Source organism: Hippoglossus hippoglossus, chromosome 7 (genome assembly GCF_009819705.1).
Source record: "Hippoglossus hippoglossus isolate fHipHip1 chromosome 7, fHipHip1.pri, whole genome shotgun sequence".
Lineage (NCBI taxonomy): Eukaryota > Metazoa > Chordata > Actinopteri > Pleuronectiformes > Pleuronectidae > Hippoglossus > Hippoglossus hippoglossus.
Window position 1 is genome coordinate 7,634,540 of NC_047157.1, and position 15,904 is coordinate 7,650,443.

General features: G+C 41.0%; 1 protein-coding gene across 2 annotated transcripts in view; it reads left to right on the forward strand.

Moving 5' to 3' along the window:
- The window catches only part of mtor (mechanistic target of rapamycin kinase), an 89,725-nt gene extending 77,734 nt beyond the window's left edge, over nt 1-11,991 (forward strand). For both annotated transcript variants that reach the window (XM_034590217.1, XM_034590218.1), the window contains exons 45-58: nt 238-372; nt 2,505-2,679; nt 4,220-4,355; nt 4,576-4,723; nt 6,408-6,530; nt 7,034-7,116; nt 7,209-7,281; nt 7,768-7,842; nt 8,219-8,354; nt 9,735-9,800; nt 9,896-9,976; nt 10,213-10,293; nt 11,269-11,374; nt 11,513-11,991. In XM_034590217.1, coding sequence (XP_034446108.1) covers nt 238-372; nt 2,505-2,679; nt 4,220-4,355; nt 4,576-4,723; nt 6,408-6,530; nt 7,034-7,116; nt 7,209-7,281; nt 7,768-7,842; nt 8,219-8,354; nt 9,735-9,800; nt 9,896-9,976; nt 10,213-10,293; nt 11,269-11,374; nt 11,513-11,528 — 1,434 coding nt within the window. In that variant the 3' untranslated portion in view covers nt 11,529-11,991. The remainder of the gene's footprint in view (nt 1-237; nt 373-2,504; nt 2,680-4,219; nt 4,356-4,575; nt 4,724-6,407; nt 6,531-7,033; nt 7,117-7,208; nt 7,282-7,767; nt 7,843-8,218; nt 8,355-9,734; nt 9,801-9,895; nt 9,977-10,212; nt 10,294-11,268; nt 11,375-11,512) is intronic.
- Nucleotides 11,992-15,904: the final 3,913 nt, after the last annotated feature.

Genomic DNA, 15,904 nt, shown 5'->3' on the forward strand with positions numbered 1-15,904 from the left:
CAGAAATTACTTGTTTTATTTCGAGAAGTGGATTTGTTTCCAGTCCACTGGGCCACTGATACAGTGGAATTGTCTCCTGATAGTCCGTCAAACTATGACTGATGGAACCATTGTCACTGTGTTTGTGAGAGAGACATACACAGAGAGCTAAACTAAACACAATGTTGGGCATTTTGTATGTTATGGCAAGTGTAAAAAATATTATTCTACTGCAATAAGAATGACTTTGTGCTATAGGCTTATGGAAGGGACTTGATGGAGGCTCAGGACTGGTGCAGGAAGTACATGCGGTCGGGAAATGTCAAAGACCTGACTCAGGCCTGGGACCTCTACTACCACGTGTTCAGACGCATCTCCAAACAGCTGCCACAGGTGAGTGAAACTATGGAGTCAGTGCTCTGAATTTCTTATAAGCTACCTTACATGGATAACAATTTAGTTGTACAGTACAGTATATAGACAGATAGGTGTTTCCTTAAGTACAGGAAAGTATTAGTGTTGCTTTGACATGTTCACCAAAGGAACAAAGGCCCCTTGTATTAACATGTATCTTAGATGACCACTTGTGATCAAATCTCACTACCCTCGCTCTGCATACATATTAACAAATAATTAGATTAAAATGTCAGTGAACTTCAACTAAAAAAGCTGATATGAATCAGAGAAATGTGGATGAAAAGAGACCAGCACATCTATTATGGCTCTAGGGGAAAATCAAGCTGACATCCCAGCAGCTCTGCATGCCGATGTCCATTCCAATCTCTCATCAGATGTGATGAGAAATGTTCTTCTCTTTCATGTTCTGTGATCTCCTGGCAGGGAAATCCCAAATACTGTCTGTTAGTCACATAAAGTGGTATAATGGAAGATTTTGATAGAGGAACAGGGGACTTCTTTCATTCATCCATGTCTGGATGAACTCATTGAACAAGATGCCAACAGAAGTGTTGAAAGATAGCTGGGAGTGATGAGACAGAGAGATAATGGAAGTCAAAGAGGAATGGTGGAACATCATGTGATAACATTTCCCCTTTTGTATACATCACATCAGTTTGGAATACTAATTGATATGAGGACAAATCTACTAAAGACAGAATATATTGTGACATAGATTCTATAAGTTGCAGCTATGTTTGTCTCTGGCAATGGCTTCTCACAAGCTGTGCTGTTAACCTTCAGCTGTTCACTACCTGTTGTGATGAACAATTGCTTCACAATTAAACTTTTTCCTGCATTGTAGATTTTCAGTATTTGTCAACCTTGACAACCCCTGTCTGTTTATACTTTGTAAGTAAGATTACACAAAAACAACAGCTCGGATTTCCACGAATCTTGTTGCAGAAGGATGCAGCATGAGTCAGGGAAGAACTCATAAAATGAAAATTTAAATGCGATGAGGACCTGAGAGCAGCCAGAAGTGTTGAAATATTTAAAGGAAGCTTGAAACAGACCTCTTTAGCCTTGCTTATGATAAGGTGTGGTTTACTTAATTTTATTGCATCAAAATTATGAATTTAGTACATGTTTTACCCCCTGTTCCATCTATGTTTAATTGCCAGCATTTTTATTTTTTAAATCTTATTCTTGGCTCTTCAGTCAATTGTCAAGCATTTTTAAACTGCACTAATCTATAAAAAATTGTCTGTACAATTACGTTTGACTGATTGATTGATCTTTATAAACCAGTGTCCACATTAATATTGTCATTACGTGGCAATCAGCTGGATAAGCTGCTCCAGCTATGATGAAACCTGTCTGAGGCAAGTGGTGCAGATGTACGAGTCAGAGTCAGTGGCACAGCAGCAAGAGCTTAAACTTCACCAGCTCCAGCTTTTGTTGCTTCTGGAGTGAAGATGAAATTGGTCTGATAGATGTCATTTCTCACAGCTATCATCACATTGTTGAGGAATGACATTAAAAACAGTTCTGTCAGGAGCAATCACTTCACAGAGAAAATGGAGACAGGCATGCTATTTGACAGTGTGGCAGAGTTCTGCTTCTGGGGGGATGCTCCCCCGCTGCGGCATTACAGTAAGCAGCATGAAATACACAGCACTATAATAACATGCTGGGAGCAGTGCAAATATTTCCCCCACAGGGCATTAACATAGAAATACACCCTCTCCAGGATGCATCCAGACAGTAGCTTCACAGCAGGCTGAAGCTGTGCTGGAGTCACCATTCATCAGATTTAACAATTTAAGCGTAAAAGCCTTTAAATAGAACCCAGAGTCGGATTGTAGGCAGGTTAAATCACTGATTGTTGACAGTAGACAAGCAGAAAATAAGTTTATTGATGCACACAGAGAGTGAAATGTTCCCCAGTGATTTATTGAAGGTTGCGAATCAAGAACTTTCTGCAGATAAGACCTTCACTTGAATATGAGCCAGTGTCTTTCACTTCCGTGCATATTGCTGAAGCCACTGTTGACAGGAGCTGTTCAGTCAGTGGAGTCTAAAAACTAACTGTCTCTTCTCTGCCACCTCATCAACTCTCCACACAGCTGACCTCCCTGGAGCTGCAATACGTGTCTCCAAAGCTGCTTATGTGCCGGGACCTGGAACTAGCCGTACCCGGCACTTACGACCCCAACCAGCCTATCATCCGCATCCAGTCCATCGCCGCCTCGCTGCAGGTCATCACCTCCAAACAGCGCCCACGCAAGCTCACCATCATGGGTAAGATTAGGAGAAAATTGCACAGGCCTTGGCTCTGTACCCATTATATTAGGAAAATGGATTAAAGAGCATTTCTAGTCATATGCTTTCAGCAGGCGTGGGCCAGCACATTAGAGAAAATTCGATATTAATATAATCTTCCGCCCAAACAACAAAAAGCTCCAAGGCCACGATTTATTTGGAATTCATCAGTCACGGCAAAGTTATGTGTGTGGATAATACACCAGAGGGGAAAAAAAATCTTCTCCACCAACAGAAGCAAGGTCAAACCAGTGATGAACTTCATAAAAATAGAAATAAAATGACCACAGGAAAACCAGGCTCAGTGGCAGGTCAGCGTTGTTCCAAAGACGTAGTTTTTTCATTTTCCATCCCAGGAGAAATACTGCATGCAGGCACACATTGGATCCTCCCAACATTGTTCATGGTCATTAATTCAAATACAGAAATAAATAGGTCTGACATCTAATCCTCATGCTGTATGATGTGAAATACAACACTGAAGTGCTTCAACAGTCGCCCAGCACTATAAAGTCTCCTTGTCCTGCAGCAAAATCCTCCGAATATCAATCACAAACGGTTCACTGTACTTCACTCTTCTCCAGTGGCCAACGTGATACCTTGTTCTGATGTATCCCATAAGTGTTACACATCATCCTGTGTAAAAGATGATGGCCAATACATCACCTAACCTCTGGAGCAGGACTTCAGATTAAGACCTGTCACCTCACTCCAGGCCACGTAGATTTACTGTCCGTGCTCTATGCCCCTAGGGACTCTCGGCACATCGCTCACAGGGACTGGCATTGAACAGGGACTTTGTTTTACTCCTTCTACTGGAAGCATCAGTCAACTCCATTAAAAGATGTTATTTATGACAGTTACAGTGTGGGTGAAATCATTGTAATGTGGTCTGTTTAGAATATTAAGGACAGCATGAGAAAGTGGAACAAACAGACAAGTGACCTCATCTGTACCTCAGATAAGTTCAGTACATTTTCCTCTGTGTCATGATGAAAACTTGATTTTGCTTAATAGGATCAAGTTGATGTCACAGTTCATCCAGTGCACTGATACATATTTTCCACTTCGCTCCGCTCCATGTGAGTTAATGAAAAAAATGAATTGATTAGAGTGAACAGATAAAACTTCAGATATGAAGTTCACAGAGTGGAACTTGTGAATCTTTGAGTTCCTTCTTTCAGAAATCACATGTGGGGTTCCTTTTCATAGCAGTTATTTTGAACTCAACTCCTCATATCTGTTTTTTGGTGTGCGTGCCATTCCAAGTCAAAGAGAGTGAGGGATTGCTGGGACGAAACCTTCCCTGTGAACAATGTGGTTCATATGAAATCATTCACTGGGTGCTCAAGACATTGCCTCAGGCGAGAGTAGCGGAGACGCAGGTGCAGAGCAGCAGGAGCGCACCCTGGAGAAAACAGCCAGCACTCCCAAGTCCAAACATATAAAGTCTCTTACACAATGTCTTAACCCAGTTTATAGCAGCATATCAATGTTGTGTTTGTGGCGCCCTCTGTAGGCAGCAATGGCCACGAATTCATGTTCCTGTTGAAGGGCCACGAGGACCTGAGGCAGGATGAGAGAGTCATGCAGCTCTTTGGTTTAGTCAACACACTGCTGGCCAACGACCCTGCGTCACTGCGGAAGAACCTCAGGTAGAGCCACACGCACACACAACCATGTCTCCAAGACTTCAGAGGATATAACATTGACGTACATTGATTTCATGGAGAATTACTTTCACTTTAACCATATCGACTACTTGCCTAACCTTAATCTTTACCTCAACCTAAACTTAACCATAATTTTGTCTTGACAATGAATTGTTTGTTTGTCTGTTGTGTGTTTGTCTTGGTTGTGTATTTTATTGAACAGCATCCAGCGCTACGCAGTGATCCCCCTGTCCACCAACTCAGGCCTGATTGGCTGGGTACCCCACTGTGACACCCTGCACGCCCTCATCAGAGACTACAGGGAGAAGAAAAAGATTTTGCTCAACATTGAACATCGCATCATGCTAAGGGTGAGGAACCATTGAGATCCATAAGGTTCCTGCTACCTTCATATTAAAGAGATAAAGCATACTTAAATGTTTGTTATGAGCAAGAAATTATATATATATATATATATATACTTAAATCATATGACTATTGTTTGATGAAACACATTAATGCTGGTTTTGAACAATCTACCTTTATGTGTTAAACATGTCTCAAAATGACACCCAGTGTTTAATTTTTTGAATTTCCAGGGAGAGGCACTTCAGCCAAAACTTGGGGGTAAAATTCAACTTTTATAACTGAAAACAAACCAACCAAAGTTTAAATAGTGTTTTTCCCGTAACATTTAATGTAATATAAACATGTAAATATTGTTTGTTTACGTTGTTAGAGCACAGCCTTCACTGTGCTCAATCAGTTAACTCATTTAGTAGCATTAAGATCATTCCAACGCTCACATTCCCAGGATGCAGTTTAATCATGCTATCCTATTAAATGCAAATCCATGTGTAAATTAGCTTTCGTGTACATATGTTATTTACTGGTTTGTGCAAACAGCTGGTTTCATTCATGAAATAATTGTAAATGTGTATTTTTCACATTAGACATCCTCAGTGAATACTAAATAGTTTCATCAAAGCTCAAGAAGCATCTGTTGTTAGTGATTATATTGATGAATATCAATTAGGTTTTAATGGAAACACATTCAAAGGTCCTGAATTGGCATAAATTAAATTCATATCCCCCCCTTGAGAAATGCCTAGTGCGAAGGAGGCGAAGGAGCACACACAAGAACAACGTCCATACGTAATCCTTCTCACTAAAGTGTCGCTACACAAAGTGAGAGTGCCTCAGGTAACCAGGTTTGTGCAGAGGCGACAAGGCAGGTTAACAATCTGACATTCGCTGTGCAAACTCTGACAGAGATTTTACTGAAAACTGTGAACTGAGATACATTGGTCACTGTATCATCAGGGCCGAAATTCACTTCTGACTGGTGCAGAGTAGGATGACGACGTAGTGTTTGGCCACGACACGATTCAGTGGGAACACGGATAAAACAACAACATTGAGAAGACCAACACAAGATGTTACTCCTGACCCACAGGCATTACAGACATTGGTTGAAATGGGGACTTCTTTAAAAAACACTGCAAATTTGCATACATACCTTTTCTTCTACCAACAATGTATAAATGAAAATGATTTATTTTCTATTTCCTAATGATGTTTGAGTTATTAATTATGTGTTACATATTACAATTAAAGCCTTCCAGCAAGATATTATGCTGACTTGTCAATCAGTCAGGCAGTAAATCAGTTTTAGATAAAGAATGAGGACGATGGGAGGGTAAGACAGTGATAGATGGTCGTCTTAGAGTGTGAGGCAAGGTGCTTCTTTCTGAATCTGAGACTCAACAGTAAAGTATCATTCTGGACTTTTTCACTTCTACCTCAAGTTCGCAGGAAACTGTTTTCTATAAAACACCGACAGTTTACACCCTAATCTTTATAGTCGTTGCGGTGGTGAGGACCCAGGTTGCAAAGAAATACCTCTTTCAGTCTTTATGTGTTGTTTTTTTGTCAGTAATGTACCAGGGGCTTTCTAAAACTCTTAATGTTGTGCGTCATCACAGTTGTAGGTTTATATTCCTTTGGTATTTGATATCTTGCATCATTTGACTTGAAGGTTCCCTTGTTTTTCAGATGGCCCCAGACTACGACCACCTGACACTGATGGAGAAGGTTGAGGTGTTTGAGCATGCCGTCAACAACACGGCAGGAGATGACCTGGCCAAGCTCCTCTGGCTCAAGAGCCCCAGCTCGGAGGTGGGATGCTCTGCTTTTCTGTTAACAGATTGAGTGTACTTGATCTCTTCAGCATCCATCCTCATTTTCAGGTGGTCCTGAGAGAAAATGTCCCCAATGAGTGCTTGGTTATAGAAAAGAAAACCTACTTTTCTAAAAATAAACATTTTAGAAGAGCTATTGATGTTCTGGCGGTCTTTCATTAGATAAGAGGAAACAGAGTCCAGTCTCTCACATTTAAAATAATTGAAGGAAACACACTTGTAGTGAAGTGAAACACTTGGAACCACTGAAGAATCCGTTTTTTCTCCATCTTACTTTCCAACAACTGACGCAGCAAGACTTTACCAACAGACCTTTAAATTAAATCCATTTTTAAGAACGATAACACTTTGTGTACCTGATGTTCTACATGTTTAAGTGTCTGGAAAGCCTGCCCGAGACTTCTCTGCTGTTCTCCACACTATTCTGCTCGAATGTGAACCAGAAGAAATCTCATAATCCAGATGTTACTTCTCCTCCAGGTGTGGTTCGACAGGAGGACTAATTACACTCGCTCCCTGGCTGTGATGTCAATGGTGGGCTACATCCTCGGACTGGGTGACAGGTGAAGTCTTGTATTATTTCTAAATGATTATTGGAATAATGACCATTACCACAATAACACATTGACAACGAGACGATTTTTCCATTTGTCAGGCATCCGTCCAACTTGATGTTAGATCGATTAAGTGGGAAGATTCTCCACATTGACTTTGGAGACTGTTTTGAGGTGAGAAGAGATTTTCTTACCAAACATTGACCTTTACATTTACATGGACACCGATATTCCGACAATTTACATGATTCTAAATTTTGATTATGATGTTAACACAAGTTACTAATGGAATATTCCATTCATATTCTAGCTTACATGTCACAGATCATCATCTGATTATGCAATTGATAACTGTTTTACATTTTGATGTAGCAATATGCTGGGAAAACTCCAATAGGACGCTATAATGCAAGTGAGATGTATACATGTTTGCATAATCCGATTAAGGTTTGAATACTACACATGACTTCAATTAGTGCTTGTTCCGTGTGGGACCTTTTTCAGGTTAATCTTAAAATGCTGTTTTTAATGGCAGTGTCTTACTCAGATTATTAACAGGGTTAATATCAGAGTATCTCTGTCCATGTACACGTAGGTATTGTTGCCAACATATTATTCTCTTATATTTATGAGACTAAGTTTCATTTCAACCTTTAACAGGTGGCTATGACCAGAGAGAAGTTCCCTGAGAAGATCCCATTCAGACTGACGAGGATGTTGACCAACGCCATGGAGGTAGGCAATGCCAAACACTGTGTGTGTAGTATTGTGTGTAGAAAGTTTTCTGTCAGTCAGAGATCTGTTCAATAAAGATTCCAATGAACTACAAAACTGAACTTAAATGCTATCAAAGCTTTTTTATTTTTGTCAAAATGATCATCTTTTCCAAGTGCGCAGCGCTTTAACAGAACCTATGACTCACCGTGGCATTTATTGAATGAGCAAAGATGAAAACGAATTAAATATGAAAGCATCGAAGGTTTACATTTTATTCAGTAGCTCCTCTACCAAACCTCAAAGCACACACCTACCAAACTGTATGACACAAACACTAGATCTAAGTTCTTAGTTTGTATGCATTTTGTAAAGCGTGTGTTTGACTATGTGCCAGGTGACAGGCTTGGACGGTAATTACCGCATCACGTGCCACACAGTGATGGAGGTGCTGAGGGAGCACCGGGACAGCGTCATGGCCGTGCTGGAGGCCTTCGTCTACGACCCGCTGCTCAACTGGAGGCTCATGGACAGTAAGTGAAAGGACAGTAGCAGACACATCACATGCTTCAGACACAAACAAGCACAACAGCATCAATGACAATAATAAGGAAGTGGATGTGAATTAGTTCATCCCAGTATAATGAATGAATGTTTGCACAAATTCCTCCACTTAACGTAAATTTTATCATCACAGACTGAGAAACTATTTGGCTCATATTGTGGAGAAAAATGGAGCTAATGTTGAAAGAAGTGGTGTCGATGTCTGAAGGTCGACGGTTACATTCAAGAGTGAATGAAGCGGCTTCTCAGCAAATACTTTCAGAGTTGCCTGGAGGAAGAAATTGAATCCACAACAGGCGAATAAGTTTTATCATAAATAAGGCTCATTATTTACTGTTTTTATTATATCAAATAATAATAATCCAGTAGTTTGTTTCTTGTGATCATTAAAACAAATTCAAAATATTTAAAAGATTATACATAAATCTGTTAAACAGCCATTTTACAGAACTAACTGTAGGGCTTTCATTGTAACTGCAATATGGTAATACCACACTATTGACATCGACTGGAGGGGGTGTAACGCATGTTTTTTACATCACTAATGATTAAAGGTCAATCAAGATCCATGAATTTTCTGTGAAATCAAGGAAAATGTTAGAAAAAAACAGAAAAACAAACAGATGACTTTGTTACTTTGTTGGCTGAAGTCACAACTGATACCATGTTCTGATGAATGAAATTAATTGCAGCCTTATTGACCAAATAAGATGTCTTATTGAACGGTGTGAGAGGAGCTGAGCCAGAGTCATAAAATAGTATCTAGCATCCAGCCTTGCAAACCTGACAAACCACGCTCCCAACCAGGCCCATTATCATTTACAATTAGCAGTGAAGAATAGTCCAAAGCACACCTAACCATATCCTTACACCAACATCTAACCATATTTGGAAGTTCAGCTTCCTTCCTACCTGCAGCTGCATATACTTGGATTTACAAACATGACTGGAGACGTCTATGTTGTGCATCTAGTGCAGCATGAAAGCTTTCCTCCGGAACTTTATCATCACTAAAGATAATAGTCTGAAAACAGCGTGTGATGTGGTTTTGCAGCATAGTAGCACAAAAAGATTATGCACACAATATATTTATAGCTCATATATACGCACAAGCATTTAATTTGTTTCAAAACGGGGTCATTTTGCTCATTTAAGAAGCAAAGATATACCTTTAAAATAAAGCTGAGGATATATTACGTAATTGCACAAAAAGTACACGCACATATCACACAGCTGAGCCACCTTAATCTCTGCAGGGGAATTGTTTCACCTTCATGAACCTACCTTATTCATTGTTTTTCAAGGAATTAAAACAAAAATTTACATACTTTTCCCTGTTGGTCCCACAGCAAGCATCAAAGGCAACAAGCGTTCCCGAACCAGGACCGACTCGTACACTGCAGGACAGTCAGTGGGTGAGTTTGGAAACTTAAGCTACAACTGGTTGCTGTTTCTGTCTTAATGATGTGAGACAGAGTATAAACCTGTGACTGTGCACTGTCGTCTGCAGAGGCTCTGGAGGGAATAGACCTCGGAGAGACCACACACAAGAAACCAGGGACCACAGTGCCTGAATCCATTCACTCCTTCAGTGAGTCACCACTTCATTTTTTTTTTTCTTTCCATGGATTATCTGTAGTTGTACAACTCTTTGAGGTTTTCTCTGGCTGCTTTACCACAGTGGCTGTGTTATTCTAATGCAGCACTCAGGCCCAATTTGATTTCCCTCAGCGGCAAAGACTGCTGGTGGAGAGAGGGAGCCATTATATTTGATGAATTTTGTGAAGTTGTTGATGCCAGTGTGTTTGTGTTTTCTCTTTTGTTCAGTTGGAGACGGCCTGGTACAGCCTGAAGCACTCAACAAGAAAGCTATTCAGATCATCAACAGAGTGAGAGACAAACTTACAGGTGAGTTCTGCAGCACCCAACAGGCACAAACTGACAAAAGACTCTGGACAAAACATTACTAATGTACAGTTACAGACTCTCTCCCACTTGTAAACCATGTAAAAAGTGCTGATGTTCATTCATTAATTGGTAGATACATTTTTTCAGTGCTGCAAATGATCATTCTTACCCGTCTGCAGTCATATTATCAGGGCTGTAGTGGGGGTGGAACAGCGTTTACTCACTGGATATTGTCCGATTTGGAAAAGTTTGAGTCAAATTCAACACCATTGTTTGCTGAGCATTATATGACAGTGATGCTGGCTGGACATTGGCCATTTTCACAATGAATGCACTCTGTGTATGTTGTTATGTGTTGTTATTACACATGCATTACTGTAAAAGTAGGATTTTACTGTTGTCTTAATATGTTTTGGATGCAAAAACTTTAATTTGTAAAGTAGCTTGATACTATAGCTAGATAGAAAATAATAGTGGGGTAAAAATTACAATATTTGCCTCTGAGATCTAATGAAGTAAATGTATAAATTAAAATGTAATGTAGTACATCAAATTTGCATACAGTAATTGAGTAAATGTACTTAGTTACATTACATCATTGTTTACCCCACACCAGTACAAATATACAATAATAATAATAAAATGCTAATTTATTGAACTATATGATTCAGTTGTTCTTGTCTCCTAGTCTATATATAGTCTTGTATGCGGGTGACTGCAGTTCATCCACCATTTTAATAAAGGCCCGCGAGAGCTGCCCCAAAATTATAGTTTACCCACATTTTTTTTACCACTACAGTCCTGCGTATTACTATACAGTAGGCTTATCCACCACATTTTTCTGTGGAGGTAAAATCCTAAAATACCCGTTGTGTTGCTGGATACATTTTTCAAAACCTGAAGGAAATCTACTATTACCAGGCTGAATTTTCTGTCAAAGGTGGAGCGTTGTGATGAGAGTTTGTTCCTCTACAGGTCGAGACTTCTCTCACGATGAGACGCTGGATGTGCCAACACAAGTGGAGCTCCTCATTAAACAAGCCACGTCGCATGAAAACCTGTGCCAGTGCTACATCGGGTGGTCAGTACTCCTTCACATTCCCTGCTCCACTGTTTAGTTAGAGCAGTGACAAAGGCTGGACGTTTAATTTGTCTGAAGTCATGTTGTTATTAACTGAATGACCTATAACCTCTTTGATGAATATTGTTTTATCTTCAGGTGTCCGTTTTGGTGAAGACCTGTCTTCAGCAGCCGAGGAGAAGCACTCAACTCAAAGAGAATTCCACTGAAGCCACGATGCAGAGCAGCAGAGAATGTTTTTTTTCTCGATGTTTTTCAACTGCTGTTGAATTGTACGATTTTCCAGTGACACATTTTAAGTTAATGACAAAGTACTCTAACATCTCTGCTTTTATCTGATAATCATTTCTTCAAATGACTTTTCCACATTTTTAACACCATCATCACTACAAGCTCTGTACGGTGGCCAGAGTGTTGAAACATTTCTTACTTCACTCAAGGTGAAACCCCTCCAGTCCATTGTATCATGTTGAATTGATGAGATGGTCTGCCTTTTTTTCTAACTTAAGCTTTCTTTCGATGTAAACTCCTGACAAGATGAAAGAAAAATTTGATTTGAGATCATCATGAAGTACTGTACCGGCATTTGTGTGCCAATAAATCCTGCAGAGATACCATTTGTCTCTGTGCTGTGTTCCTCTGACATTGGCTGATCTTGTTACACCCACTCTGGTTATAAATAGAGGGGGGAAATGATGTTATAAAATTGTTTATTTTTGGCATCGGGTAAGTTTTTCTTTTATTGAAAGACAAGGTGCACCTCTCCCCTTGTTTTTCTCCCAGCGCCCACAGAGGGCACTCTAACTCCTAATAAGATCCTCTCTACTTAGAGGCGGAGGTTGCACTCAGCAGGCCAAAAGATAAAACCAGAACAAAACTACATTTCCAACACTCGAGGTGAGAGTTGCTGCTCTAACTGGAGTTACTCTATATTTATTTCTACGTTAAGAACCACAGGGAGACATGGTCATTCACAGTAAACGTAGTCCCTGCCAAATAAAAAACGATCCCAACGTCCCGAATGGCAGAGGCAGCAGTGGAGACCTAACACTTAATTTGGTTTCCTTTGCAGTTTTCTGGTCAATGAAAGGCAGTTTCTGTTTTACTTGAGCTCATTGCTATTCCTCCTCGTATTTCTCCATTTGTTTCTTCCCTGCATTCTCCTCTGAAGGTTAATTACTTGTAGATAGTTAGGGATTACGGATCAACAAGAAGCAGCCCATTGATCTCTTCCCTGCCGAACCCACCTCTGCAATGTCACACTCTTTACACATTGGAACAGAGGCCTGGTGATTATCTGTTCGTATCGATCGATTCCCTCTCTGTTTTCCCTTTCTTCCCCTCCCCCCTCCTCCCTTGCATCCTTTGCCTCCACCCACGTCACTTTTTTTCCCCTCCTGCCACCAAAAGCTCATTATTGGACTTTTCATAGTCTTTGTCACCATTTCTGTTGTTCTTTCTCCCTTGTCTAATTTGTTTGTATTTTTTCAGCCTCTCAAGTCTGCCGAGGTGCAGGCGAGTCAATAGCTCAAGTTAAATAGGCTGCATTGATTGGGCGAGGGATTTAGCTGTTTACCAACTGTGGAAATGGGCGAGGGCCACAGAAAAACAGCACGAGCGGCTGCATGGAGCCAGGCAGTGGTGACAAATGATACTCATTGGGAGACAATGCCCCTAAATGAGGGAAGGTGCCGGGCTTGGTGGGGGAGACTGGGGATGCAGCAGGCCACGCTTCATCAGCCATTAAGGTTGTCACACGAAGCCGTCCAGGCTTAGCACCTTGAGCCAAGACCTAAGGAATGATGGGATACAGCAACACATTCACCACTATATGCTCCCCCATAGGGCCTCTGACCTGTTTTCTTTTGCCTGCTGCAGTTCCCTCCATGCTTGATCTTGTCTTCCACCACATGTCCTTCCCTCTGGATGTTATTCCCCCTCTTTGAACCCTCATTAGCTCCTCATGACCCCAGAGATTTAACAAGGGCTCTCTTCAACATTACCATTTCACACAAACCAAAGCATAAAATCAAGAGGGAGATTCTCTTTTACAGTAAAATAATCTAATTAGCCTTAAATGTCTGAACATTAGCAAATCTGGCCTAAACTCCCTTAAGGAGATTGTCCATCTGTTTCTCTTTGCTTACAACTTTCCATCCATGGTGACCTCATGTTCTCCTGCATTTTTTATCAAGAGAAAGCTGTTCTACACTTTGATGTTTCACAAGCACCAAGGTCTGTAAAGAAGTCTTTCAACCTTAATGGGAAAGGGCAAAACTGCCTGATTAATTTCCTTCCCAATTGCACTCCCATTAAGTTGGGTGATTTAAAAACGGCTAAAATTGAGAGCTTGGGAGGGTGAGAGCTGGCTTAGCAAGGTAGTACAGAAACCATTCTCCCAAGCAATGTCATCCAAATCACCCCTGGGTGTTCCCAAGCCAGGTGAGATGTGTCATCCTTTCATTATGTTCTGAGTCTATCACAGTGTCTCCAGTCATATTCCTGGAAACCCCCCACACGTAAGCGCCCAGGAGACGTCTTGATCAAATGTCAGAACGATCGCAACTGGCTCATTTTCGATGCAAAGGAGCAGTGACAACATTTCTCAGAGGGTGAGCACAACCACCCTCTGGAGGAGACTTCTTCCAGCCGTTTGTGTCCTGCCATCTCATTCTGTCATTACCTAAAGCTTATGACTGTAGCTGAGCGTTGAAACATACATCCACAGTCAACTTGAGAGCTCCAACCTTCAAGCTCTACACCCTCCACATTGGTCGTGTGAAGTGCCTGCATTTCTGCTGATGCTGCACCAAAGTCTCCGTCCATATCATGCTCCATTTTACCCTCATTAAAGAACAAGACCCTGACATATTGCCACTCCTTCACTCGGTACAGCAGCTCACGCCCAACCCAGAGGGAGCAAGACACTGTTTTCCAGCAAAGAAAGAAATGTGCTGCCGTCCTGGTTGTGGCACCAGCGACTGCGTCTCTCCCATGCTGCTTCAGGACAGCAGCTGAGAATGTGGTCCAGAGTTCCTCTCAGTGATTTAACCTCTATTTAACAATAGAGGTTGACTGGGCAGAACATTAATCTCAGATTGAATGCAAAGTTTCATGCAGAGGGTTCAACCTTCCACAACCTGAACCATGAGATCCCTTCGGTCCATTGCTTGTTCTCATCTTGTCCATGCACCCTACTGCTGCTGCTGCTGCTTTCTTCCCACCTGGTTTGCATGTAGCTCTTCCTCAGTCCCCACTCTCACTTCCGTCTAAACCAGTTCCTCCCCCCTTACTGTTGGTTTGAGTGGTTTCAGTGCTGTGTAAACCTGCTCAGTTAACTACCACTGATCTCACCAGTACATTGTGACAGAGCCAAGATTCTGCCTGGTCCCCTGTTCCCTCCACTGCCTCCCTAACAGGTAATCTGCTGGATCACTGGGTTCATTGCTGCAGCTTCCTCGCTCCACTGGAATCACTGGGATTCTTCTACACTGAGGGATCGATGTCCTGCTTTTCAAGAGGTCAACCGTGTTATATTTCATCATATATGATGTTGGAATATCCATATTAATTATGTAAAATCAAATACATTAGTCAAGATCAATACAAGACTTTGGATCAGTTAAATCAGTGTGCACTGTGTGTGGTAGATATTTGGTGAAATACATACAAAATCTACAACCATTCAGTTCTCGTCTTACATAAACGTACCAGTATAATTATTATTAAATTGTTTTTTAAATTACAGACCAAAAGCCTGTTAATAAAACTACAACTATTGAATTATTGCGTTTTAGTTGATTGAATAAATAGTTCATGTTTGTAAAATGAGAATTACAGTTTAGGACGAATATGAAAAGTACAAGGATTTTAATAAAGTGAATGTGGAACAAATTTTGAGGCTAAATAAAAAATTTGTGAGAGATTTACAAGGCTGTTTTGATTTAAAATGCTGTTTGAATTAAGATTCAGAAGAATAAATCTAAGACTTTTGGTATCCTATCATAATTTGTTGAGCAATATATTCACATGTGTAACAATGTACATACAGTATAGTCTGGACGGTGCAGTATAAGTCCTGGCAAGGTAAAGAGTAGTGGGTGATGATGGAAACATGTAACAAGTCAATCACTGACGCAATCACCAGAATCATTTAGGCTAAACTCAATATGAAAGATTAATAGACCTGTAATTTCCTAGATGAACCATTTCTCTCACCACCACAACTTGACTGCACCTCTGGACTTTGGCGAGAGGAGTTGGCCTTTCAACACCGTCTGGTCACCGCAGCTCGCAGTCACCGTGCCAACAACGTTATGGGCTTTGCTTATCTGAAATGGAGGATCTTTGTCACGTCGTTACCCGCTGCCACTGCAGTCTTATCTCCTCTCCTGCCTGTGTCGAGCAGGCGACTTCTCACTGTGGCTCTCTTCACAACAACACAGACAGTGGGCCTTGGAAACGGGCGACTGTTGCTCGGGCACATCTGATCGTCCTGATGTATGCACACAGTCACACTCTGTTTAGAGT